Source organism: Lithobates pipiens, unplaced genomic scaffold (genome assembly GCF_037356315.1).
Source record: "Lithobates pipiens isolate NorthernLeopardFrog02 unplaced genomic scaffold, aLitPip1_a1.2 Scaffold_18, whole genome shotgun sequence".
Taxonomy (NCBI): domain Eukaryota; kingdom Metazoa; phylum Chordata; class Amphibia; order Anura; family Ranidae; genus Lithobates; species Lithobates pipiens.
Window position 1 is genome coordinate 455971574 of NW_027507758.1, and position 26930 is coordinate 455998503.

The window sequence follows — 26930 nt, forward strand, 5'->3', positions numbered from 1 at the left end:
ATTTTTAACTATAGACTCAGCAGAGCTCGAAGAATGGTGGAGTGCGCATTTGGCATTTGCGCTGCCAAATGGCGTGTTTTGATGACAGCCATGCATCTGGAAGTTGAGCATGCCGTCAATGTGGTTCTAGCGAGTTGTGTTCTCCACAATTTTTTGAGGGGTAAGGAGATCGTGGCCACCGAAACCCCTGTTTATGAGGAACCCATAGGTCCTGTTACTGGCACTCGTCCAAGTAATCAGGCCCTACAAGTCCGTGAACATTTCACTGATTATTTTTTGAGTGAAGATGGACAGCTGCCATGGCAATTGGACTATGTATAAATTTTTAACCATTGTTGCATGTTTTTTTCATCACATATTTCAGGTTTTTGTGTCAGTTTTCACGTTTGCCTTAAATAAAGTAGTCGACAATTTTCAACAATTTAAATTGTTTTTATTTCTATCGTTTGCAATGCACAGGGTGTATTTAAAAAATTGAAAAACATTACAAAAACATTGAATGCTTGCAAGTATAGAAAAATGTTTTTTAATTACTTTGGAATATATATATATAAAATCTCCTTTTAGTTTCAAGTATTGAATTTCAAGTGCAACAGATAACGAGTCCACAAAATATCCCCCACTACCCCCCGTAAAAAAAAAAAAAGGTTACAGTATTCCTGCACTGCACAGGGTGTATAAAAAAAATAGAAAAACCTTACAAAAACATTGAATGCTTGCAAGTATAGAAAAATGTTTTTTAATTCCTTTGGAATATATATATATAAAATCTCCTTTTAGTTTCAAGTATTGAATTTCAAGTGCAACAGATAACGAGTCCACAAAATATCCCCCACTACCCCCCGTAAAAAAAAAAAAAGGTTACAGTATTCCTGCACTGCACAGGGTGTATAAAAAAAATAGAAAAACCTTACAAAAACATTGAATGCTTGCAAGTATAGAAAAATGTTTTTTAATTCCTTTGGAATATATATATATATATATATATATATATATATATATATATATATATATAGAGATATATATATATATATATATAGAGATATATATATATAGAGAGATATATATATATATAGAGATATATATATATAAAATCTCCTTTTAGTTTAAAGTATTGAATTTCAAGTGCAACAGATAACGAGTCCACAAAATATCCCCCACTACCCCCCGTAAAAAAAAAAAAGGTTACAGTATTCCTGAAGTGCTGTCAGGCCCCTTTCACACAGGGCAGATCAGTAATGATCCGTCCCGTGAAGATCCGCTTGGTCGGCAGGGATTGTTCCATTGTCCCCACTGAGCCGGTGGCAGACAGGGCTGTCCCGGCACACTGTGCCCTGTGAGCTCTCTGTTCTCTTCTATGGGGATCGGAAGAGCACGTACCATCTGTCCGTGTTCATCCAATCCGCTCTGCAGATGGCTAGAAAAATTGGATTTCCCTCCGTCTACAGAATCGGACAATTGCGGTGGCACCCGATATCGTCCGCCTCCGCAACAGTCCGATTCTGCAGACGGAGTAAAAACCTATTCTATCCGTCTGCAGAGCCGATCGGATGGACACAGACAGACAGTCCGTGCTCGTCCGATCACCATAGAGGAGAGTGGAGAGCTGACAGGGCGGTCCCTGCACAGTGTGCGGAGACCGCCCTGTCCGCAGCCGGCTCAGCGGGGACAACGGAGCAATCCCGCTGAGCGAGCGGATCATCACGGGGCAGATCATTACTGATCCGCCCCGTGTGAAAGGGGCCAAAGATGGGCACTGAGTGCGGTAAACAGTTCTGAAATATTTGGCTAGATGGAGAAAGTGCAAAAGATGTCGCCATGTACACTCCACTGTGTAGATGGGGTAATCTCCCACTGGGCCAAGTCTCTCAACCTAAACAATGCTAGCACCCAATCAGAAAGTTCAGGTATTGTGAGAGCAAGTGGGGCCAAGTAGCAACATGTATAAGCTTGGGACAGTGGGAGATTCTTCTGTGCGTACAGTTCAGTGTACATGGAGGAATCTGGGGTTTGTTGTAAACATTAGTTCGTGTAGGTAAAACATTAAGTAGTGTAGGTAAAACATTAAGTAACATTACACAACAAGAAAAATACAACCGTCATATCACTGCCATAGGAATACTATAAGTTTTCATATATTGAATAATTAGGGTTACGCAGGGAAGAATGGCTTGGTTCACTGCCAACATCTATGGGTGATCCTGAATGGGAAGATGAGGGTGAAGACACTGGGTGTGGCTGCACATGCATCCTTTGGTAACCAGGATTAGACGGGTAAGATGTATACAGTGGTGGGGGTCCTACATAAGGGTTAATGGCAGATGTTGTGTCATGGCACTGCTGACTGGGCATTGGTCTACTGAAAGACCCACTAGGTGAATTAAAACCCATAGCCCATGGCTGAAATTTAGGATATGGGCATTGCTCTTTGCAAGCGGACACAATATACGTTAAATAGGCATGTATATCACCCCTGACCTCAGTGCGCTTATCTGCAGGAATCTCCCTGATTACACAAAGCAACATTCTTAAAAACATAACATCGGGGTCTGAGATGTTGAGGAATTCATCATCTTTTGCCTGGTTTTGTGATTGGTTTCTCATTTCTTCAATGATACGGTTGAAATATTCCTCAAAAGGTGTCTCTTGTTGAGTACGTGTTCGACGGGTGGTAGTAGTAGACCGGACTCTCCTATCTGGATTTGCCTGCAATATTATAATATATAGATTATGCATCTGATACTGAGGTCACACTGAACAGCATATGATGGCTTGCACAAATATTGCAGCACCTGTTTAGAATAGATCACACACAGGTACTTGTTTTGTTGCAAAAACCTGATCTCACTGAAGACCTCCAAAGCCAGAAGAACAAGTCACACCTTGCCCAAAAAAACAAGTCGTTGTTGTTTCTACAACATTTGTGCCAACACCAGCTGCCTTTTCAAAATGTAACGTCTTTTGTGGACAGAAATTGTGACATTTTTAAAATACATACCGCAGGTTCTTGAGTGGATGGATGATATTCTTGGGATGACACTGTTTCTGTGGTTTCTTGACTGGTGTCAGCGTCTCCTGATGGTGATGGCGACGAACTTTCGCGCCTTGCGCTTGCTCTCACAGGGACACTTGACACAGTTCTAGGTAACAATAAAGATTACACGTTTAAAAAAAAAGTGAACATGAATATGCCTTTAATGGTCACAAATCGCTAAGTAAAATAAATGGATATACTTACGTGCGCATCTCAGTGGTGCGCCTCAAAAAAGACAAAGCCTCTGCATGGGGGTTAGGCCTGCGACGAGTTGAGGGTGCTCCGCTTCTCTCCGCAGCCTTCTCTTCGTTGACTTCTTTTTTGTAACGGTCGCGCAGGGACCTCCAACGTGTATAAACCTCCTTTCCTGCAATATATAAAAAAAACATACAATGGCCTGGTCATTAGGGGGTAAAATCTTTACTAGGATGCATGTGTACCCTGCTGCATAGACACAACAAACCTTGCACTCACCTCGGTTATCCTGTTCAGTTGCAGACATCTCGTCCCAGTTCGGTGTGACATATTTGTAGACTTCTTCCCACTTTGCTCTCTTCAGCACTCGGTCTGCATATCCTGGGCATTCTGAGTCCCATAACTCTGGTCGGGCTTGCACCAGTGCGATGATGGCCTCGTGTGAGATGTCTCTTGCCGCCATGCTGTCTTCTCCCCTTTCATCCCTCTCAACTTCCTGTGTCATTTCCCAGGTACACCTGCTGTATAGGATGTGCTTCCGGGTTTTTTTTTTCTTCTTTCACGCTGCTGGCCGCAATTGACACAAAAGACTGCGATTACCTGCGGTTATGTGCTTATAGCTGCGCTACATCGCACCTGGACGCATACAATTCTATTTTTTCTATTCGCACCGAACCGCATGTAACGAAATCGCCGCTAAACGCTGTGTGTGAATGGGGCCATAGGAAAGCATTGTGTGCTTTTAGCTGCGGTAGAAATGAAGAAAATCCGCAGCTAAAAGCACCATTCTATCCGCCCGTGTGAAAGGGGCCTAAAAGTGATTCTGTGGCTGTATACTTTTACCATGCAGGGAATCGCCAGCTATAAAAAAATGATACCAGGATCATGCTTGTAGCCTTAACCATAATACCAGTATCCCCACCTAAACATTAGGGCATTTATAAATGGCCTATGGGAATGGGAATAAATTCCCCTTAAAATCATACCAGACCTGAAGGGTCTGGTAATGGACGGGGGGACCCATGCCTTTTTTTCAATGAGTTTTACCTAGATTGCCGAGGCCCGACATTCATTATAGCCGCGATCAGTTTTAAATTCCTTTTTTTTCTTTAGAAATTTAATTTTCTATTTCCTTTTTTACTATTCTAAACATGGGAAAACTGTGCCACTTTACAGGCATACTATAGACATCCCCCAGGCATGATATTTAAAGGAATATTTCATTTTTATTGTTTCACTTTAAGCATTATTAAAATCACTGCTCCCGAAAAATCTTCTATTTTTAAAACTTTTTTTGCATTGATACATGTCCCCTGTGGCAGGACACAGGTCCCCAAACACTTTTTATGGCAATAAATTGCATATAAGCCTTTAGAATGAGCACTTTTGGTTTTTCATGTTAATGTCCCATAGACTTTAATGGTGTTCGCGACTTTTGAATTTGCCGCAAACACCACATAATGTTCGCTGTTTGACGAACAGGCGAACACCCAATGTTTGAGTCGAAATATTTCGTCTGAAAAATACATTTATTTAGTCACTCCTGAAATTCGTTTTTATTTATTTCATTTTTCGTTAAAAATTCATCCAAAAATCCAAATGAATTAAGGTTGAATCTGTCATTGAAGGCTTATGGTGTCTGTCGAATGTTCAAAGAAGGTTCGACGAGCAGCTAGACTGTATGACTCCATATAGTTTAGCTGCTCCGTCAAATCTTCTTAGAACTTTCAACAGACACCAAAAGCCAAAGATTCAACATTTGTATGTTTTTTGCTGCTTTGTCGAATCTCTGTGATTCATGTTGAATGTACATAGTTCAAACAGAAAATGGAGTGGTGATATTGATCACTGACCAGACAGGTAACAAGATAGGGTATATAGAATCTATATAGAATCTCAATCTATAATATAGAATCTATAATAATAAATCACCCCCCCCCCCCCACAACACTAGCAACACTAGTATCACTATCAAGTTCTCAACACTAACACAATAGCAGCAGATTATTATGAAAAAGTTAAGTTGAACTGTAGCTTGCTTCACGATTGTTCTGCTGCTGTGCTTATGCTTAATTGCTAAATAATTCAGGTTCTCTGATAAATGGACCAGCTAAGATTGACTGTCTTCTGAAATGATTCAGTGTTTGTGTCTCTCTCTGCTTGCAATCGTAAGTGAAAGTAAGTTGGCTGTACGTATGTTCTTAGTTCTAGCTATTTTACTGCTCCTCCTCTTTGGTTACAATCAGCCAATAACATTCATCATCATCATTATTTTTATTTTACTTCCCCCACCCAATTCCAGCAGCGATCTTTTCTCTCTCTGTCAAATCTTTTCTCTCTCTGTCGAATCTCTTCTCTCTTTGACAAATCTTTTCTCTCTGTCAAAACTTTTCTCTCTATGTAGAATAATCTTGGACTAATAGAGTTAAGGTTAGGCACATTTGACCACAGGTTAGATAGACACAGATTGTTATTGTCAGTGGCATGTCGAATCTCTTATCTACATCGAACTGTTGTCACAACGAAAACAAAAACAAAGCATTTGTTTATGTCGGATCTTTCATTTTTTGGATTCTGCACTTTCGTTATCGTTTGTTAAAACAATAACGAAAATACCTGAAATTCTGACAAAAATGCATTCGGACGAAAATGAATACACATGTCTAGTGATTACACAAGGTAATCTAATATAGTAAGAATGGTAAAATAAATATGGTGTTATGTAGATATCTCAAGTGAAGTAGGGAAAATTAGCTAAGCATTTTGAGACAATGGTATATCCCAGTATTTCCATTTTTTTAAAATATGTGCATAGTGTCATGTAAAGTATGGTATATATGTTCTATTAATTTGATTATTTCCATTCTTGACAACACCTGCGGCCAAAGAACTGATGAAGAGCGTCAGCTATATGCTATCATCCATTGGATGGAGCAGAAAAGGGTATACATTGGTCTGGCACAAGAAGTGGGTATATTAGATATAGGAGCAAATCATAAACACATTTGTGGTGTCAGGGAAATTTTTTTACCTGCTGGGTTTATGCATTTTTTGTGGATGTCTGTTGTCATAAGAGTTGGAGAAATGTATAGCTCCAAAAGATGTGTAGAAAGGAACCCTGTTCAGAACACCTTCTATAACAGCAAGGAGAGAGCAGGGGTAGAAGGAATTTAACTTAACCACTTGCCAACCGATGCACAAACATTTACGTAGACAGAATGGCACTGACAGGCAAATGGGCGAGCAGGCATGTCCCTTAAAATTCCTGCCGCAAGCTCCGTGAGTGTGATCACTGGTACCGTGGACTCGCAGTCACAATAAAAATCGCTGATCGCCGCCATTACTAGTAAAAAAAATGTATTAATAAAAATGCCATAAAACTATCCCCCATTTTGTAGACGCTATAACTTTTGCACAAACCAAGCAATTAACACTTATTGCAATTTTTTTACCAAAAATATATGGAAGAATACGTATCGCCTAAACGGTAAATACGTATCGCCTAAACACTCATGAGGGCTGATCTACAAAGGGTCTGTGGCATGAGTTGCGGTGCACGCTGGTGCGCAACGGCCATTTTCGTATTCACAAAACATTTGTGCCTGTAACACAGCGCAATTCCCAATTTACTATTAGCACGCCGGCGCACGGGAGGCGGCGATCTGTACACCACTATAGACATGGCGCATGCATTCTTCAACTCAGAATTAAAAGAAGCTGGAAGTGACAATATTATGGGGGTGATGTGGGTGGTGGGAGGAAGTATAGTTATAACTGTCCAAGTAACAAATATGCCCAAAATAGAATGGAAAAGTAACTTTCTCTGAGCAAGCTTGCTGCACCTGCAAATACACTTGGAACTGCGTGAGGTCAATTGCACACATTCAAGTGCTCTGGTTCACTGTGCCGGAAAAATCTTAGTAAATGTCAAGCCGCGTAGATTCATTTTCATAAGTTGAACAGGCGCACCTCTCAACTTGACTTTTTTTGTGCTGGTTCACTTCTATGGGGTTTTTAAAGGCTATTTGCACACAGGTCATGTTAGCATTAAGAAAAGAAAAAAATAAGAAAAAAATGCGTGGGGTTCCCCCGAAATTCCATACCAGGCCCTTCAGGTCTCAATAGTTCTAGTGAAATAAGGGATCTGATAGGAAAATAAGACATCATCTGCATATAGACCAGGGATATACAATTAGCGGACCTCCAGCTGTTGCAAAACTACAAGTCCCATCATGCTTCTGCCTTTGGGTTTCATGCTTGTGGCTCTCAGAGTCTTGCTATGCCTCATGGGTAGTTTTGCAACAGCTGGAGGTCCGCTAATTGCATATCCCTGATATAGACTCATCTTAAACTCTTTTGGACAATCACTATATCCCTTGATATTTACATTATTTATTATTGCACAAGCCAGGGGTTCCATCGCCAGAGTGAATAGTAATAGGGAGAGGGAGCACCCATGTCGTATGCCTCTTCCCAGAGGGAAGAAGTCTGAATTTCTACCAGGAAGTTTAATTCTGGTTTGTGGGGCTTGACTTGATACAGAGCTTTAAAACTGTGTAGGAATGTGTCACTTAATCCAAATCTGGGGATCAAATCATTTAGATAGGACCAACCCACACTATCAAAAGCCTTGTGTATGTCAAGGCTGAAGATGAGAGTTGTACGAGAGTGTAGATTTAAATCTTGAATGATATTGGTGACTAAATGAAGATTGTCTGTTATTTGTCTTTCTGGGATAAATCCAGTTTGATCTGGGTGGATCAGAGAAGATATAACTGTCGACAATCTTGTAGCTGCACAGTGGGGGTACTGATGATCGTGACCGTCGGTCATGATGACCGCCAGCCATGAGTGATCATGGCCACAAGAGGCAGAACAGGGACGTGTATATGTAAACACACACATCCGAGTTCTGTGAGGAGAGGAGAGAGAGATTGTGAGTTCCTAAGAGCTGTGAACCACGATCTCTCATCTCCTATAGTCAATCCCACCCCCCTCAGTTAGAACACACACATAGGGAACACAGTTAACCCCTTTATCACGCCCTAGTGTTAACCCCTTCCCTGTCAGTGACATTTATATGGTAATACGTGCAATTTTAGTGATCGCTGTATAATTGTCAATCGACCCAAAAATGGGTCAAAAGTGTCCAATGTGTCTGCCATAATGTTGCAGTCTCGATAAAAATCGCAGATCGCCACCATTACCAGTAAAAAATAATAAAAATGCCATAAATCTATGCCCTATTTTGTAGACCCTATAACTTTTGCGCAAACCAATCAACATACACTTTTTGTGATTTTTATTACCAAAAATATCTAGAATACATATTGGCCTAAACTGAGGAAAAAAATAGCTTTTTTTTTTACAGAAAAAAGTACAAAACATTGTGTTTTTTTCAAAATTGTCACTCTTTTTTTATTTATAGCGCAAAAAATAAAAACCACATAGGTTATCAAATACCACCAAAAGAAAGCTCTATTTGTGGGAAAAAAAGGGTGTCAATTTTGTTTGGGTACAGTGTCGTACGTAATTAAAGCGTTGCAGTACCGCATAGCAAAAAACGGCCTGGTCATTGAGCAGCAATTCTTCCGGAGCTGAAGTGGTTAATGACAGTGATGGGGTGAAAGTTTTGGACAGAATAAAGAAGCTATAGAAGAAGACTTATATTTTGGATTGCAAATTTTGTGATCACGTTTATGTTCCCTTTGGGAAGATTTTCCCTCTGGTCTTGTGTCAGTGGCCAAGAAGGTCATACTCTCTTCTACTTTACTGAGAAAATGTATTTACAGTGCTCTGTGTCACCAATGGCAAAATTGGCCCTCCACTTTTAGTGACCCAAACAGCATTAAAATCCTGGAAAACATTTAAACCCTTTCACTCTAGCTAAAACAGAAACTAAAATGTTGGTTTGAGTTCCACTTAAAACGTAACTCCACTCTTGTTGAGAAATAAACATTCCCCTCTGAGTGTTCAATGTACATTGGAGGGATTTCTAACAAACTTTTTTGCAGATGCCTACCTTTTGTTATTCTGAAGAAATCACAGTTTTTTTACCCTGTGCCCCTGTTCTGAGTGATTCTATTGGGAGTGGTTGCATAATGATCAACCAGCTGCTGCAGCTGTAGGGCTCTAATGAGGAAAATGACAGGATGCCAAAATTCTGACTTGTATCTTAACCTCCCTGGCGGTATGATTATTTCTGGTTTTAGGTGCTGAAAGCGGTACAATTATTTTGCATGGAAATTTGGCGTTTTATATTGTAGGCCTGCAATTCTTAGGAATAATTCTCTTAAATCTGTTCAAACAAGAGTCTAGTAGACATCCTGGGTATGATAAAGTTTATAATATAATAAATAATAATAAAAATTATTCAATAATGTAATCAAATCCAAAAACACTGAAATTTGCTCATTTGCAGAATTGTCGCTGTCATTAGATTTAGAGTTTGATGATGGATCACCCCACAAATCGCTATCGCTCAATTCTGCAAGTGATTCTAATTTATTATCGCTGTTTTCTAGCTGGTCTAAAATCACTTTTGACATAAAGGGACATTTTTTGGTTGCTATGGACAACCTCCAAATTCCAGGTAGAAAAAAACAGTATTTATATTATAAAAGTGCATGCAGGGCACTGGACAGACCACTAGGGACAAAGGGGATATGTCTTTTTTTATACAGTACTGTAATCTGTAAGATTACAGTACTGTATGTGTTTTGTGTATTTTTACTTTTTTGAATTTGGCGCCGATCTCCGCTCCCATGCGTTGTAACGTTGCAGGGAATGGAGCTCGGTGGCACTTGGGCACTGTGTGAATCGAGCGGAGGACAGCTCGCACCCACAGTGGGGAGGACATTGCAGGATCCAGGGGACAAGGTAAGTAACCTCTCCCTGTATCCAGCGATGCGATCTCGAGTCTGGCTTGGGGTTACCACTCATGGTACTGAAATTGCAGCCCGAGCCAGACTCGGGATTACAGCTAGGGAGGTTAATGTAGACTTCTGGGAAAATCAGTGAGTCAATCACACAAGCAAGAAATTGTGTTTCTGGGGGTCGTTCTGTACACATTCTGTGCACAGAACATGTCCAGATAGCCATATTGCATTGCATTTTACAGGAAATTACAGCGGCTGCAAATTGAGAAGGAAAAGTAATTTTTAATAACATTCAATTACAATATGACTTGAGTCACAATTGTATATGCTATATTGTTATTTTTTTATTTGCTATTCTTTTCCCATGAAAGTGGAGTTACCCGTGCGATACAATTCATCAACCATAAGCAATAACTATATTACGAACATCACTGACTCAATTTTTCCAGCTTTAAATTTTGAATTATATTAAATTTCCGAGTGTTTTCAAATATTCCAGTAGTACTTGATAACAAGGAACTTGACAGTATCTAAATATAATACTACAGCTCCATAATGCATCATTAAAATGCATTTTCTATACACAGACAGCACAACTTTTTTTCCTGTTAGTATTGTATTGTAAGTCTTTACAATAACCCTTTTGTACTGTGCATGGCTCACGCGGATATAATCATAATAAAAATACAAACACGGAGCTGCCTTAATCGCAGAGAGAATGCTATAAAATGCAAGCACCAATATATCACCAGTATGAAACCTAATTGCTTTATTGGGTGTTGATAGCCCTGGGTCAGAGGAAAATGTGAGTGCCGTTGAGTGTACTTTATTTAAGGGATCAAGTGCTGACTTTCTACAACAATAAAGAACTAAAAATGTTAGCAATTTATTGAAGAAGAATATTCACACCATGAGCTACATAAACACATTGCCTAAATGAGAATACTTTAAAAGGCATTTACTGCAGATGTTTCAAAACAGGATTTAAGGGCTCACTAGGTGCCCCCAACTGGTGATTGCTTTATTACAGGCTTAACTCTTTCGAGGGATTGTCTACATTCGGATATTCCTGTCACAAGGCTTTTCCCAGCAGGCAGGCTTAGTACAGTTGTGACACCTCTTTTTTGCCCAGCGCCTAATGAGAGACTTAGACAGCTGCATTTCCACTGCCCAGCCCCTTTCCTATACCCTTAAAACATTTGTTCTGTTAATGTAGGTTAATTCTGCAAATAACACTTCTGTAAATTGTTCTAGCAAACTGCTACATCATTTATGTAAGGACTTGTGTGAACTTTGAAAAATTAATGCGTTTAATTTTGGTTGATGGCAACATCAGCAGAGCTCTGTAAATTGCACTTTAATGAGATTTTGCTACAGGGGATAATCTGCTACTGACAGAGTAACATCTTGAAAACATCTGTAGACCTATCATTTCTCTATGGCGATTAGATACTACCACAAGCCTCTGCGAATGCCTTCAAATATGGAAAGTTCTTAAATGATTATACAACCTGTTCTTTAAACATAATCTTGCCTGTGAAGAAGAGGGGAAAAAAAAGTTTCATATTCTGGAAATAAATCAAATTTCCTGACTAATTAACATTTAACTTTATTTAATTAAGGAAGACTATTACTGTCTGCACTGCTGTGCATCTGTATATAATGAAGCAAGCAGCAGTAGGTATGAAGATACCACTGAGGAATATGCCTAGAAATGTGAGCGTTCTAGGTTCTATAGTATGTTGCTTATTGTAAAGTAACTGACATTGGACACTTTCTTTAATACTGTCATAAATAAGGGGAAGGTTACCACAGATGCTTTCACATATGGTTTCCTATTTGGCTCTGATGGAGGATGAAGGTAGATGAGCTGTCAAAACACAATGATTTAAACAGATAGCCAGATGATGGAAGATCATTAACGCGTTCACACAGTTTCCAAGGACTGATGACAAAGGACAAATTAGAGTACGGCGATGGCAAGAGCCAAGTGTTATATCAAAGAAAAAAGTGATCCATACAGGGAATGGGAATCTGGTGTTATGTAAAGTGGTACAAAATGAGCAGCTATACTTATAAAAATAGCCAATCAACTAAAAAAACAAACCAATAACTAGAAATAAATAGTGTGTTCAAATGTATGCATGTGTGTGTTTCTATCTATCTATCTATCTATCTATCTATCTATCTATCTATCTATCTATCTATCTATCTATCTATCTATTCACTCAACCATCCTACAGGAGTACCATACTAAAGATACATACAGTCATGATGGCGGTTTTTAAAGGTGCAATAAGCTTTGAATTGAGGATTACAGCTGCGTCTTCCAAGTGTTACAGTAGTGGGAAAAATACCCCTAGTTAGGTTTATTCCAGGATAAACCTGAATAACATTAAAAATATTTTCTCCCCCTCTGATGAATATGTGGCAGGAAGATCGATATACAGTACTTACCTATTTTCAACTTGCTCTCATACGGTCACATGATCTCCCCTGTGTCAGTCAGTGCTGGCTGCAAGGGTAAGGAGAGAGCACTCGACAACAGCTAGCAATGCCTGGGAGAGGTGACTACACCAATAGGCTTACCATAGCCCATCTGTTGTCGACGCTGCCTCATCTCCCTTGTAGCCAGAGTTAGCTGATGCAGGGGAGCCTGATCATGTGACCAGGCAGGCTGAAAATAGGTTAGGCTTCATGTACACACAGCCTACTTTGACCGCCGGCCATGGGAAAACACAAAACACCGCAAATTAAGGCAAAATTGTGCCAAAATTTTATTGTGGTTTTGCAACAGTTTGCGTTTTCCAGCGGCCGATGGTCAAGATATTCCCATCCTGAATGTGATTCTTCCAAGTTCAGGAGAGGAAGGTTGAGGGAGGTTGACGCTCCCCTAACTGCAGCAGCTCGTTAACTCTGGTAAAAGCCCATGGGGGTTATTTACGAAAGGCAAATCCACTTTGCACTTGAAGTGCACTTGGAAGTGCAGTCACTCTAAACCTAAGGGGTAGATCTGAAATAAGTGGAAGCACTGCTGATTTTATCATCCAATCATGTGCAAGCTAAAATGCTGTTTTTTATTTTCCTTGCATATTCCTCTCGGCTCTACAGTGACTTTACTTCCAAGTGCGCTTGCAGTGCAAACTGGATTTTCCTTTAGTAAATAAACCTATATGTGTACATGGACCCATAGGCTTTTATGGAGTTGATTTTAGGAGCTTTGGAAAAAAAATGCCAAAGGCTCCTAAACTCAAGTGTAGGAGCTGTAGTGTACATGGAGCATAGGTGATAGGAGGGGAAAGGAGCATTTTTAAAGTGGAGTTCCACCCAAATGTTGAACTTCCGCTTATTTGCTTCCTTCCCTCCTGTGCCACATTTGGCACCTTTCAGGGGGGAGGGGGGAATGGGGGCCTGTTTTTGACAGGTCCCTGTCCCCTCTTCTGGGAGACTGGGCCACAGCACCACCCCTCAGAAGTTCTGCCCCCTCCTCCTTCCTCCGCCTCTGGACCAATTATAAAGTAGGGGACCAGCCATGGAGACGAAAGGCTTCACTGACGGTTTCCCTTAGTGGAGATGGTGGTGGCAGCACCCAACACATCGGGGTCCCTGGAAAGGTAAGTGTCCAGATAATTAAAGTCAGCAGCTGCAGTATGTACCGTATATACTCGAGTATAGGCCGACCCGAATATAAGCCGAGGCCCCCAATTTACCCCCAAAAAAACTGGCAAACTTATTGACTCGTGTATAAGCCGAGGGTAAGACATGCCTGTCCATCCCTGTGTGTGTGTCCGTCCATCCCTGTGTGTCCGTCCATCCCTGTGTGTCCGTCCATCCCTGTGTGTCCATCCATCCATCCATCCCTGTGTGTGTGTGTCTCCATCCATCCATCCATCCATCCCTGTGTGTGTGTGTCTCCATCCATCCATCCATCCCTGTGTGTGTGTGTATCCATCCGTGTGTGTGTGTGTGTGTGTGTGTGTGTGTGTGTGTGTGTGTGTGTGTGTGTCCAGCCTACCTGTGTCCCGAGCCTTTGTCCCGAGCCTCCGTCCCGTGCCTTGCCTCCTTGCCTCCGTGCCTCGCCGCCTTGCCTTGCCTCCGTCCCGTGCCGTGCCTTGCCTTGCCTCCGTCCCGTGCCCTCTTCGTCGGCGCCTCGGCGGCCATTGTAAAATTCAAAAGCTGCGCCGCCGCCTTCGCCTGTGATAGTCGGAACACTGAATTTCCCAGCAGCCTGTGTTCCGCCTATCACGTACATCGTATCATCCTCGTCCGTAGTACGAGGATGATACGATGTCCGTGATAGGCGGAACACAGGCTGCTGGGAAATTCAGTGTTCCGCCTATCACAGGCGAAGGCGGAGCCGGAGGCGCGGCTTTTGAAAGGTAGAATGGCCGCTGTCTGTCTGCTCGACACGCTGTTCGGGCAGTCAGACAGCGGTGACTCGAGTATAAGCCGAGGGGGGCACTTTCAGCCTCAAAAAAGAGGCTGAAAATCTCGGCTTATACTCGAGTATATACGGTATATACATTAGGTGTGTAAACAAGGTGTGCCAGACATGCCTGGGCACAGCCTAATCACCACGTGTGGCGCAGATTCCCCATTTTTAGACCCCTGATATTTCACCAAAGCTGTCTAATGGGGCTTCTAAAAAAAATGTAAAAAAATTATTTAAAAAATACAAATGTAAAAAATAAAGTACCAAAAATAATAACTACTGACACCATCCACTGCCCTACTGACACCAATGTCTGCCCTAAGGACACTTTCCACTGCTCTACTGACACCATCTGTATATATACACAGGCACACACGCATATGTGTTTGAACTTTGGGGTGCACACCCTAATGCAATAGGCTACACACACCTATGCTTGAATCACAACATAAAAATATATTTGGGGCTTTGTAATTGCAGGAAATAAACATCCAAAAAGGATTCATATTGTTCTTCATTTACAGTACATTAATAAAAAATTTAATTTTGGCCAAAACACATGAATAGTTCTGGGATATTAGCAGTATTTAAGAGTATTAATAAGGAAAAGCCTTGGTCCTCTTGGAAGATATATAAGATAATTTCCTTATAATTATCCCCTTCCTGCCGAGCGTACTCAGATGTGCATACTCGACTTTCGGGGGTTATACCTGGATGATACCCGCAGCTGCAGGTATCATCCGGTACCGTTGTTTAGAGCGGGCGATCTGCTATGCAGGGACAACAACCGATGCGGCTAAAAGCAGCCGGCTGTTATCCCGGCAGAGCAGGAGGGGACATCCCGCTGCTCTTCCTGGGCCTACCGGCCCACCGGGAGACCCGATCGACAATCCACTGCTTCTGGTGGTTAGGGACAGACTGGATGGCTAGGGATGGCTTAATTCTAGCCTTCTGATTGTAAACATGGAAGCGACGTCACATCAAAATTTTTTTTAAAGCTCCCCCGTCCCCGTGAGCTCGCGCAGCAAAGAAAATGCATACGGAAGTCGCTCCCGAATATGTAAATGGTGTTCAAATCACACATGTGAGGTATTGCCGTGATAGTCAGAGCGAGAGCAATAATTCTAGTACTAGAACTCATCTGTGACTCCAACCTGGAAACCATAAAAAAATGTAAAGCGTCACCTATGGAGATTTTTAAGTACCGTAGTTTGTCACCATTCCACGAGTGCGTGCAATTATAAAGTGCGACATGTTTGGTATCTATTTACTTGGTGTAACATCATCATTCACATTATACAAAATATTGGGCTCATTTTACTGTTTATTTTTTTTTTAAATGAATGGATGTGTCCCTTTTCCCAAAAAGTTGCGTTTAAAACACCATTGCACAAATATCGTGTGACATAAAATATTGCAACAATTGCCATTTCATTCTCTAGATTCTCTGCTAAAAAAAATATGTATAATATTTGGGGGCTCTAAGTAATTTTCTAGCAAAAAATACGGATTTTAACTTGTAAACACCAAATGTCAGAAATAGGCTTAGTCATGAAAGGGATAATCAGATACTGGTTGTACTGTGACTATAACTTTCAGTGTAGAAAAAAATATATTCATCAATGCATATTTTAACGTTATTATTGTTATTAGTATCATATGCAGTATATGCATGTACATGCACATGTGCTTGTACTTGTCTGGTGCTGCCATTTTTCACACACACACACACACACACACACACACACACACACACACACACACACACACACACACACAAACATATATATATATATATATATATATATATATATATATATATATATATATATATAATTCAAATGAGATTGCTGTACAAAACTATTTATTTAAAAAAAATCATCAAAATGACATCAATACGACATCTATACAGATATATCATGATTGCATGATCTGTATTGATGTCTTTTTGATTAATTTCTTCTAATGTATTAATTTATTTGGAATATATATATATATATATATATATATATATATATATAAATATATATATATATATATATATATATATATATATATATATATATATATATATATCGATAGATAGATAGATAGATAGATAGATAGATAGATAGATAGATAGATAGATAGATAGATAGATAGATAGATAGATAGATAGATAGATAGATCTCTCTCTTTTATAGATAGATAGATAGATCTCTCTCTTTTCTCTCTTACTGATCAATGGAAGTTCAACGTGGCACCTCATGACAAAGAACTCTCTGAAGATATGAAAAAAATGAATTGTTGCTCTAAATAAAGTTGGCCTAGGCTATAAGAAGATTTACAAGACCCTGAAACTGAGCTGCAGCATGGTGGCCAAGACCATACAACAGTTTACCAGGACAGGTTCCACTCAGAACAGGCCTCACCATTGTCAACCAAAGACGTTGAATGCACATGCTCAGCCTATGAGTGCTGCCAGCATTGCAGCAGAGGTTGAAGGGGTGGGGGGTCAGCCTATCAGTGCTCAGACCATATGCAGCGCACTGCATCAAATTGGTCTGTATGGCTGTTATCCCAGAAGGAAGCCTTTACTAGAGATGATGCACAAGAAAGCCCACAGTTTGGTGAAGACAAGCATACTGGAACCATGTCCTGTGGTCTGATGAGACCAAGATAAACTTATTTAGTTCAGATGGTGTCAAGCGTGTTTGGGGGAAACCAGTTGAGCAGTACAAAGACAAGTCTGTCTTGCCTATAGTCAAGCATAGTGGTGGGAGTGTCATGGTCTGGGGCTGCATGAGTGATGCTGGCACTGGGGAGCTACAGTTAATTGAGGGAACCATGAATGCCAACATGAACTGTGACATGCTGAAGCAGAGCATGATCACCTCCCTTTGGAGAATGGGCCTCAGGGCAGCATTTCAACATGATAACAACCCCAAACACACCTCCAAGACGACCACTGCCTTGATAAAGAAGCTGAGGGTAAAGGCGATGGACTGGCCAAGCATGTCTCCAGACCTAAACCCTATTGATCATCTGTGGGACATCCACAAATGGAAGGCGGAGGAGCACAATGTCTCCAGCATCCACCAGCTCTGTGATGTCATCATGGAGGAGTGGAAGAGGACTCCAGTGGCAACCTGTGAAGCTCTGGTGAACTCCATGCCCAATAGGGTTAAGGCAGTGCTGGAAAATAATTGTGGCCACACAAAATATTGACATTTTGGGCCCAATTTAGACATTTTCACTTAGGGGTGTACTCACTTTTGTTGCCAGTGGTTACGACCTTAATGGCTGTGTGTTGAGTTATTTTGAGGGGACAGCAAACTTACACTGTAAAGCCCCATATACACTATCAGCTTTTCTGCTGATTTTTGTCTTCAGATTTACCAAAACCTTGTAGTGCAAGGGACTGCCTGTTTGCATACACATTGAAACTCCTAAGGTTTGACCTCATAGTATATGGTTTTGGTAAATCTGAAGGAAAAAATCAGCAGAAAATCTGCTAGTGTATATGGGGATTTATGCAAGCTGTACACTCACTACTTTACATTGTAGCAAAGTGTAATTTCTTCAGTGTTGTCACATGAAAAAATATAATAAAATACTTACAAAAATGTGAGGTGTGTACTCACTTTTGTGAGATACTATGTATGGTAAAACAGTATATATGATATACATTGTATTTTCTAATCTACAAAATACGGCAGTGGTTTATTTACACTTATCTTTGATAATGCACAACTATGCAAGCTACGCACACAATTAAAAACAAAAAATGACTATGCAAAGTCATTATTTAGAATCCTGAGATGAGTTTTGCTCCTGTCTGGATCACAATCTAAAGAAATATTACATCCACATTTTAATGGCTCTCTGCAGACTTTCATTCTTGCCAACTTCCTCTCCTGATAGTAGAAATCTTCAGTCAGACATTTTATGTTATATTTTCTAGTTAATAGTTTGAATGTTTGTATTCCCTGTGCAGAAGTTATTTATGTGCTTGTCTGTGATATGCATATTGTAATGAAAATGTGCTTCTGATATACATTTGCAGTGTTTTCTCCTTTCTTTTAACAAATAGGGTTATGAAGCATAAGCACTCACAAACACCCTGCTGCCTACAAGAAACCCTCTATAATGCACAGTATAGCATTGAATGCGTTTAAAACAAAGGATAATCAGTACTGGTTTACAGCTTGATACCATAAAAAAAATTATCTGTAAAAAAGCTTCATGATCATGCTTATTTTTGCAGAATTAACTATACAAACTAGTACAAAATAACAAAGGTTTCATAAAGATAAAGGTTACTATCCAAGGTAGACTTCAAGTACTTGTACATGTAAACCCAGTCCCTAAAATATCACATGGGCTTTAATATTCTAATGTAGTCTGCAATAACCCTTTCACAGATAAAAATAACAAAGCCAGCTGCTTCTGCAAAATTCAGATTTGATCTTGAACTTTTTATTTTTTTTTACATCAGATTTCCTTAATCTGTTCACTAGCATGATGTAACCCAATTCATCCTAGACCCACTCCAACCTAAGACTGGACAATGAAAAGAGAAGCAGCAAAGTGATGAGCTCAACTCTCTATTCTCTTCCTATCAGTGTGCTACTTCTCCATACATGAACCGCTTGGTTTCTGGTGCTGCTTCTTCCTCTCACATTCCAGCTCTGCTGTAAAGGAGCTGTAAGAGGTTAATATAGCCAGGTCAAATTTAGGTAATTACACTGCTTGCATTTAAAAAGTACATTGTGTTATTTATTAACCACTTTCCGACCGCCACCTCTATATATACGTCGGCACTTTGAAGAGGGATATCTCGGTAACAGCAACAGCTGCTGCCACAAACAAGTTATCCATCTTTACAGGAGGCGGTCGTGTTTACGATAATGGTGGTCTCCGCGGCAGATTCAATCACTGTTATCGGAGACAGGAGAGGTGCCACCCCCCTCCCGCCGCTCTCCCGTGCCCTCGGCCGCTTACCGGAGCCGTTGGTAGCGGTGGAGGCGATCGGGACCTGTCATGTCCTGGGTATGGAGACGAGTGAGGCTAAGATGGCCCCCACCCATCTCCATACCATAGGAGGGCGGAAGCAACGTCAAAACGTCACTTCCGCCCATACCTCTTAAAGAAACATTTTTCTGTTGTCAATTTTTCAAATGACAATTTTTTTTTTGCATTTTAGTCCAAATATGAGATCTGAGGACTTTTTGACCCCAGATCTCATATTTAAGAGGACCTGCCATGCTTTTTTCTACATGTTTACATTCCTTGTAATAGGAATAAAAGTGATTTTGTTTTTTTAAAACAGTGAAAAAATAAATAAAATAAAGTAAAATAGATAAAAAAAAAAAAAAATTTAAAGCACCCTGTCCCGACGAGCTCACGCGCAGAAGCGAACACATATGCGAGTAGTGCCCGTATATGAAAACGGTGGTCAAACCACAGATACGTGAAGTATCGCCACGATCGGTAGAGCGAGAGAAATAATTCTAGCCCTAGATCTCCTCTGTAACGCAAAACATGCAACCTGCAAAATTTTTAAAATGTCGCCTATGGAGATTTTTGAGGGTAAAAGTTTGACGCCATTCCACGAGCGGGCACAATTTTGAAGTGTGACATGTTGGCTACCAATTTACTCGGCGTAACATTATCTTTCACAATAGAACAAAAAAATTTACTAAATTTACTGCTGACTTTTTTTTTTCTTCCAAAAAAAGTGTGCTTGTAAGACCGCTGCGCAAATACGGTGTGAAAATAAGTATTGAAATGACCGCCATTTTATTCTCTAGAGTGTTAGAAAAAAAACCAATATATAATGTTTGGGGGTTCTAAGTAATTTTCTAGCAAAAAAAAAATGTTTTAATCATGTATACACCTAAATTCCAAAACGAGGTTGGTCCTTAAGTGGTTAATGATTTTATAGCTGCATACATATCTACCTAGAGTTAATTCTTAAATAATGCTTAGTGATCCTGATTCCTGACATAAATTGTCTAGTTCAGGAGCTTCCTGCTATAGAATGACAACACACCTTGTACCTTGTTATAGGGGCTTCCAATGGAGTCATCAGTAATTACTAGTAATCAGATCAAAACATGTTATGGCATGGTCCACGGGAAGCTGTAAGAGATGCAGAAAATGATGAAAAAATTGTGAAATACAGTACATATAAAAAAAAAACATTTTTTTTTCCATAATACGTAATGCTTTAGCAAAACTTTAGCCCCTTATTTCTCCTGAGTTACTGCTGAAAGGAGAGCATGCACATTGGAGGAAGAAAAACAAGTAAAGATAGAGTAGATCCAGTTAAAACATACATTTTGGCCAACTTATAGATAAGTGGTCAACACCACCTGGTGAGTGCTTATCCCTTTTATGTGTGCACCGTGGTGAGCAACTCATGAAGCAGATGAAAGACACAGAGCAGTCATTGGAAACTGCTTAACCACTTCAGCCCCAGAAGAATTTACCCTCTTCCTGGCCAGGCCATTTTTTTTGTGATACGGCACAGAGTCACTTTAACTGACAATTGCACAGTCATGCAATGTTGTACTCAAACAAAATGTATGTGCTTTTTTTCCCCACAAATAGAGCATTATTTTGGTGGTATTTGATCACCTCTGCGGTTTTTATTTTTTGCGCTATAAACAAAAGAAGAGCGTCAATTTTGGAAAAAAACGGGGTTGATTTACTAAAGGCAAATCCAAGTGCACTTGGAAGTAAAGTCAGTGTAGATCTGAGGGGAAGATGTGAAATAAGGGGAAGCTCTGCTGATTTTATCATCCAATCATGTACAAGCCAAAATGCTGTTTTTTTTATTTTCCATGCATGTCCCCCTCAGATGTACAGCGACTGCACTTCCAATTGCACTTGGAGTGCAAAGTGGATTTGCCTTTAGTAAATAAATCCCAATATCTTTTACTTTTTGCTATAATAAATATCCCAATTTTTTAAGAAAGCAAACAAATTTTTTCCTCAGTTTAGGCCAATGTGTATTTTTCTACATATTTTTGGTAAAAAAAAATCGCAGTAAGTACATATTGATTGGTTTTCACAAAAGTTATAGTGTCTAGAAAATTTATAGCATTTATATTATATATATAGATTTTTTTTACTAGTAATGGTGGTCATCAGTGATTTTTATTGGGACTGCGATATTGCGGCAAACAAATTGGACACTTTTGACACATTTTTAGGACCAGGGACATTTATACAGCGATCAGTGCTATAAAAATGCACTGATTACTATATAAATGTCACTGGTAGGGAAGGGGTTAACACTAGGGGTCGATCAATGGGTTAAATGTGTTCCCTAGGTGTGTTCTAATTGTGGAGGGATGGGACTGTCTAGAGGAAGAGAGAGAGCATTGCTCATACTTTGTAGGAGCACAGGATCTCTCTCCTCTCCCCTGAGAGAATCAGGATTTGTGTGTTTACATACACAGATCCCAGTTCTCGCTCTGTCACAAGCAATCATGGGTGCCAAATGGTCATTGCGCCCACTGGGCACTCACATTGGCTCCTGGGACATGTGGCGGGCGCACCCTACAGTGTCTTAAAGAGCCAACGTAGAGCTACAATGGGGAGCCATCCTGCCACACAATAACTGCAGCGGATTGGTCAGGAACCGGTTAAACACATTCTGCACCAAGCACATTATTTTCAAGGACATGTCCTGGAAGATGAAGAATTGTTTTAGAGTGGACTCTTTTGTATGATATGCACAATTTAATTTGCACTTATATTTGTTTTTTGCATTAGCATTAAGTTATCATTTCAATTGTTGATGTATAATTTCAATAGTTTTTTGATGGTTTAGGCAGTTTATGTACAGTTAGCATTTATTAAGTTTAATCGCACTAGAAACACTGGGCTATATACTTAAAACAATGCATTAGCAAACTAAAGGTCATCCAGTTAGGTCTCATGTACACTGCTGCTGGTAAATGGATGTTTAGGAGCAGTTGGGCATTTTTTTTCAGTTGCCCCTGAACTCTCCTCTATGTTATCTTATCAGTACATGTACAGTGTGTTGTTTATAGTCATTTATAGGCAGTTGAGATTAGAAGCATTTTTTGGAAACTGAAAAAATGCATTCAGGACAGATGTTCAGAGGCATTTGAAATGTACAATGCCTGCAACAGCTTGTAAACATGCGTGAACGCGGTAACTCGCATTTAGCTGCGTTTCATTTATAGCCATTTTTAATGGCGATACATTTTTGACTATTTGTAACACAAAAACCTCAGCTCTCCAGCTGTTTTGAAACTACAAGTCCCATGAGATATTGCAAGACCCTAACAATCACAGGCATGACTCCTAGAGGCAGAGGCATGATGGGATTTGTAGTTTCAAAACAGCTGGAGAGTCAAGGTTCCCTACCCCAACGGCTAAATGCAGCATGTAAACGTGGTATGTAAATGTGGCACAACAGACTTTTTTAAATGTTGGTTACTCTCTGTCAAGTTACATCATTCAGGAGAGGTTCTACAATGTCCCATGTACATAAACCCTAAGAGTTTACAGTTTTGACTGCTGTAGCTGTGAGCTTGCTATTGATTTTTAGAGCGAGTGAAACTTTCAGGTAAAAGTGATCCATTTTTGGGGCTATGAAGGTATATATCCCCCCTTCCTTTGCTGGCAGCACCCACAGTGGTTTTTAGGCACTCACGTTCCTCCGGAGGGTCCATGACACTGGTAAATGGCTGTACCATGAAGAGTAGGTGATGATCAGGGAATATCTACTCTCTTATCTCCCTGCAACTAATGAACATGAAAGAAGCATGTAATATGTTACTTCCAGGTTCACAGCCTGACTACTGTATTCAGGAAGCAGCTAATCAAGCACAATCTGATAGCCTAGCCTGGCTATCTGCCAGAGATTGTCATGCCTTTCAATGTCCGATTAGCGGTCTTATGATGTAAGTGTGACAAGTGGCATATGTTTTTGTAATTTTTAGATTTATATTTTAGCCTTTATTATATTTTTACCGTGCACTCTGAGTCACTATTAAATACAGCACTATGAGTATTTCTTTTTTTGCTGGCGGTTAATTTTGGATGTGAGTGCTGGTTTTTATCATTGAAGGGAATTGAGAGATAGACTGTTGGAGAGAGATAATTATTGCTGTTTGGATTTGTGATTGAAGGAATGGATAAATACATCCTTGAAGGGAGAGATATATCATTACCAAGCACTATTGGCTGTTTTATTTCATAGACAGCAATACTTTCTGGTGAGTGTGCAATCTTCCTATATGGGGGGGGCGATTGTTACTTGTATGTTGAAGGTTCAGAAAACTATTTTTGGACTACCTAACCACTGGACTTTTCTTACTTGAGATTTGGTCGCATATTCATTTTATTTCAGTATGACACATATATTTATATGGACACTTATATGATTTGCATCTGTGATTTGTGTGAATTGTGTATATATATATATATATATATATATATATATATATATATATATATATATATCAAATATTAAGCACTGCAATTATTATTATATTAAGAAACGATTAATGCTTATTTAAAAAATCGATTACAATCAGGGCAATCCAAGGTAAGGCATGATGATAAACCAGATGAACTTGTTTGCATGTTACAAATTGTTTTACCTTTATTGCTTTAAAATCGTTCAGCACATAAAAGTAAAATGCAGCAAATCTGAGAAGTTTAAAGTAGAACTAAATGCAAAACATTTTTTTTTCATCTTGAACAGAGTAAGGGAGGGTTGTAATCACTGTCATTTATTTTTTGTTATTTATGTCCCATTGGGGAGATTCCCCTTCATTTCTGTCCCATAGCCAAAACAGGAAGTGAGAGGAATTACGTCCAAAGTCAGGGATCGACAGGACTAGTGCCCCTTTGGAAGATTTCTCCTCTATTACTGTTCTGGGAACAATACAATTTTGGATTTTATTTTATTTTCACTTTCATTGATAATGGTAGACAGGACAAGCAAACAGGGTGAAACTCTTTAGCAGAGACTCAGACTGCAATAAAAACCTCACTGGTGCTCTAATCCATCTCCTGCATTTATTTTAAATTTAACGTGGTTGTAAAGGCACATGTTTTTTACATTCATGTATTCTATGCATGAAGGTAAAATACCTTCTGTGTGCAGCAGAAGGCATTTCTTACCTGAGTCCCATCTCATTCCAGCCATGTCCATGAGAGCCTTGCTTATTGACTTTTGGCAGCAGCGAGAGTCATTGGCTCCCGCTGCTGTCAATCACATGCAGTGAGCTAATCAGGAGATGGAGGGGTAGGGCCAAGACATGGCTCCATGTATGAATTGACATACAGAGCCATGGCACAGGAGCAGACCACCAGAGCAAGCTACTCGCTGTGGGGGCACTCAGCAGTAGGGAGGAACCAGGAGCGCAGGAGTAGGGCCTGATAAGAAGAGGGTTCGAACTGCTCTGTACAAAACCATTTTATAAAAAAAAAAAAGAAAAAAATCTTTAATATCCCTTTAAGTATCATTTTTAAGAAGAGTCTGATAGTTTTCCTATATGGAATAAGTATGCCGCCAATAAAGCTCTGAGTAATACAAAATCACTGCTGGCACCTGTTTATGCCGATATGTATGAGTCCTTGAAAGGGAAACTATAGTATATTTTCCGTTACCACACATATTAAAGGCTGTTACATTTAGGTAAAAAATAATGAATAAACATTAGTAAAAAAAAAAATGTTTATTATTTTTTTAAATAGGAGCTTGCAAAGTATTTTTCCTGCAACCAGAGGATCGCAAGTACAGCAAGAGACTGCTTTTCCCTCCAGCTTTCTGCCCATATCTCGCTACAGGCGTTCAGCTAGAAAGCTGGAGAAAGATTCAATGGACTGCGAGTGAACTGATCAGTGAATTTGAAGTTCATTGGGAAATTCAAGCCGTCTGCTAAAGTGGGAGATGGTACTTGTAGTTTATTCATTCACAAATCTCTGTGAATGAATGATTGGGCTTTGTTAGCTGTGAGGCAGAGGAATCCCCGCCTGCCATCATAGGGAGACTTAGGGGGTGAGGGTGTTCAGGCCTTAGCTATATGTTGCATGTCACACCATAAATACGGGTGTAACATGTAACATGATGCTAAAGGTGAACCTATCCTTAAAGTTATATTTGCGATTTTTTTTCTAAAAGTAATTTTTGATAAGTAGATTCTGTTTTAAAAATGTATCGATATACTAGACAGTGGGATTGATATACTAAAAACACTACTAAAAACAAATAAGCCCTTCACAAGGGAATTTTCACTTTGAAGAGGAATTTGCCCTTAGATTCTTTTTTCCTTGCACATGAAAGCAACGTTTCACCGTAAAATTTGCATGCACAGTGAACAACCTATTTGCCCTTAGTAAATTTAACAATGTGTATTTAACAATTCTACAAAATGACTGCAGTGAAAAACAAAGCCTGTTGTTTTTACTCTGTCTAAACTGGTGGATTTGCACTGTGGGAAAGGAACAGTTAAGACACATACACGCAATCAGATTTTACGACTGGAACGTGTGATGACAGGCTATTGGCGGAAAATCTGACCGTTTGTATGCTCCATCGGACAATTGCTTTCAGATTTTCTGCGGACAAATGTTGGATGGCAGGTTTTAAAATTTCCCACTGACAAATGTCTGTTGTTAGATTTTCCGAGCGTGTGTACACAAGTCCGTTGGACAAAAAAAGTCCAAAGTACAAACACGCATGCTCAGAAGCAAGGATGAGCCGGAAGCGGTAGGTCTTGTTTTATTAAATTGTTAAATTATAAAATCTCCAAATGCATCACACATTTTCTTCTTCTTTATAATGGGATAATAATGAAGCTGCTTTAAAAATTATACATGTTGTCTGCCATCTAAATAAAAATTAAATAACTTAACCAAAAAGTTCATTCTGAGCATACAAAAATAAATCATAAAAATAAATCACCAAAATCATAATTTTTGAACAAAAAATAAAAAACGAATTAGTAATTATATGGATGAAAATCCCCAGCCCAGTGGGGTTGTTGGGGCTTTTGGGGGGCATAGGGCTGGAATGGCCAATGTCTGGCATGCTGCTGTGGTGGTTGGGGCTTCTGTGGTGGGCCATCCAAATCATAGATCTGAGTTCTTGATGAAATTTCAGTTTAGCTGCTCCGTCGAATCTTCTTTGAACATTCCACACACACCATAAGCCTTCAATGACAGACTCGACCTTAATTCATCGTCTCCTTCTCCCATACTTGTCTCCAGGATTTCTCCAGAGCCTCTCAAATCCTCTGGAACTCGCTACCTCCACTGGCCCGGCTATCCCCTTACTCTTGCTACCTTCAGGAGATCCCTGAAAACTCATCTATTCAGGGAAGCCTATCACGTCTCAAACTAATCTCCTACCACTTCC

The 26930-nt window shown here is 39.9% G+C and overlaps 1 protein-coding gene and 1 long non-coding RNA gene across 3 annotated transcripts in view; both read right to left on the minus strand.

The window, feature by feature from the left end:
* Window positions 1–20663, minus strand: part of LOC143990207 (uncharacterized) — a 54633-nt gene extending 33970 nt beyond the window's left edge. Inside the window, exon 1 of one of the 2 annotated variants that reach the window (XR_013277216.1) lies at window positions 20581–20663. This is a non-coding gene — a long non-coding RNA (uncharacterized LOC143990207). Of the gene's footprint in view, window positions 1–20573 lie in introns of both variants that reach the window. The other variant, XR_013277214.1, reaches the window with a different exon arrangement.
* On the minus strand, window positions 412–4041 carry LOC143988570 (uncharacterized). Its single transcript, XM_077488245.1, has 4 exons — window positions 3509–4041; window positions 3239–3401; window positions 2999–3140; window positions 412–2706 (listed from the first exon to the last, which is right to left on the minus strand). The coding sequence occupies exons 1-4, from the start codon at window positions 3732–3734 to the stop codon at window positions 2122–2124; spliced, it is 1116 nt and encodes a 371-aa protein (XP_077344371.1). The 5' UTR covers window positions 3735–4041; the 3' UTR covers window positions 412–2121.
* Window positions 20664–26930: the final 6267 nt, after the last annotated feature.

Excerpts from the sequence above, each read along its gene's own strand:
- LOC143988570 (XM_077488245.1), bottom strand. The coding sequence starts at position 3,734 with ATGACACAGGAAGTTGAGAGGGATGAAAGGGGAGAAGACAGCATGGCG. Across the intron at positions 3,402-3,508 it reads AACTGAACAGGATAACCGAG|GAAAGGAGGTTTATACACGT; the intron begins GTGAGTGCAAGG and ends TATATATTGCAG. Across the intron at positions 2,707-2,998 it reads CATCCACTCAAGAACCTGCG|GCAAATCCAGATAGGAGAGT; the intron begins GTATGTATTTTA and ends ATAATATTGCAG.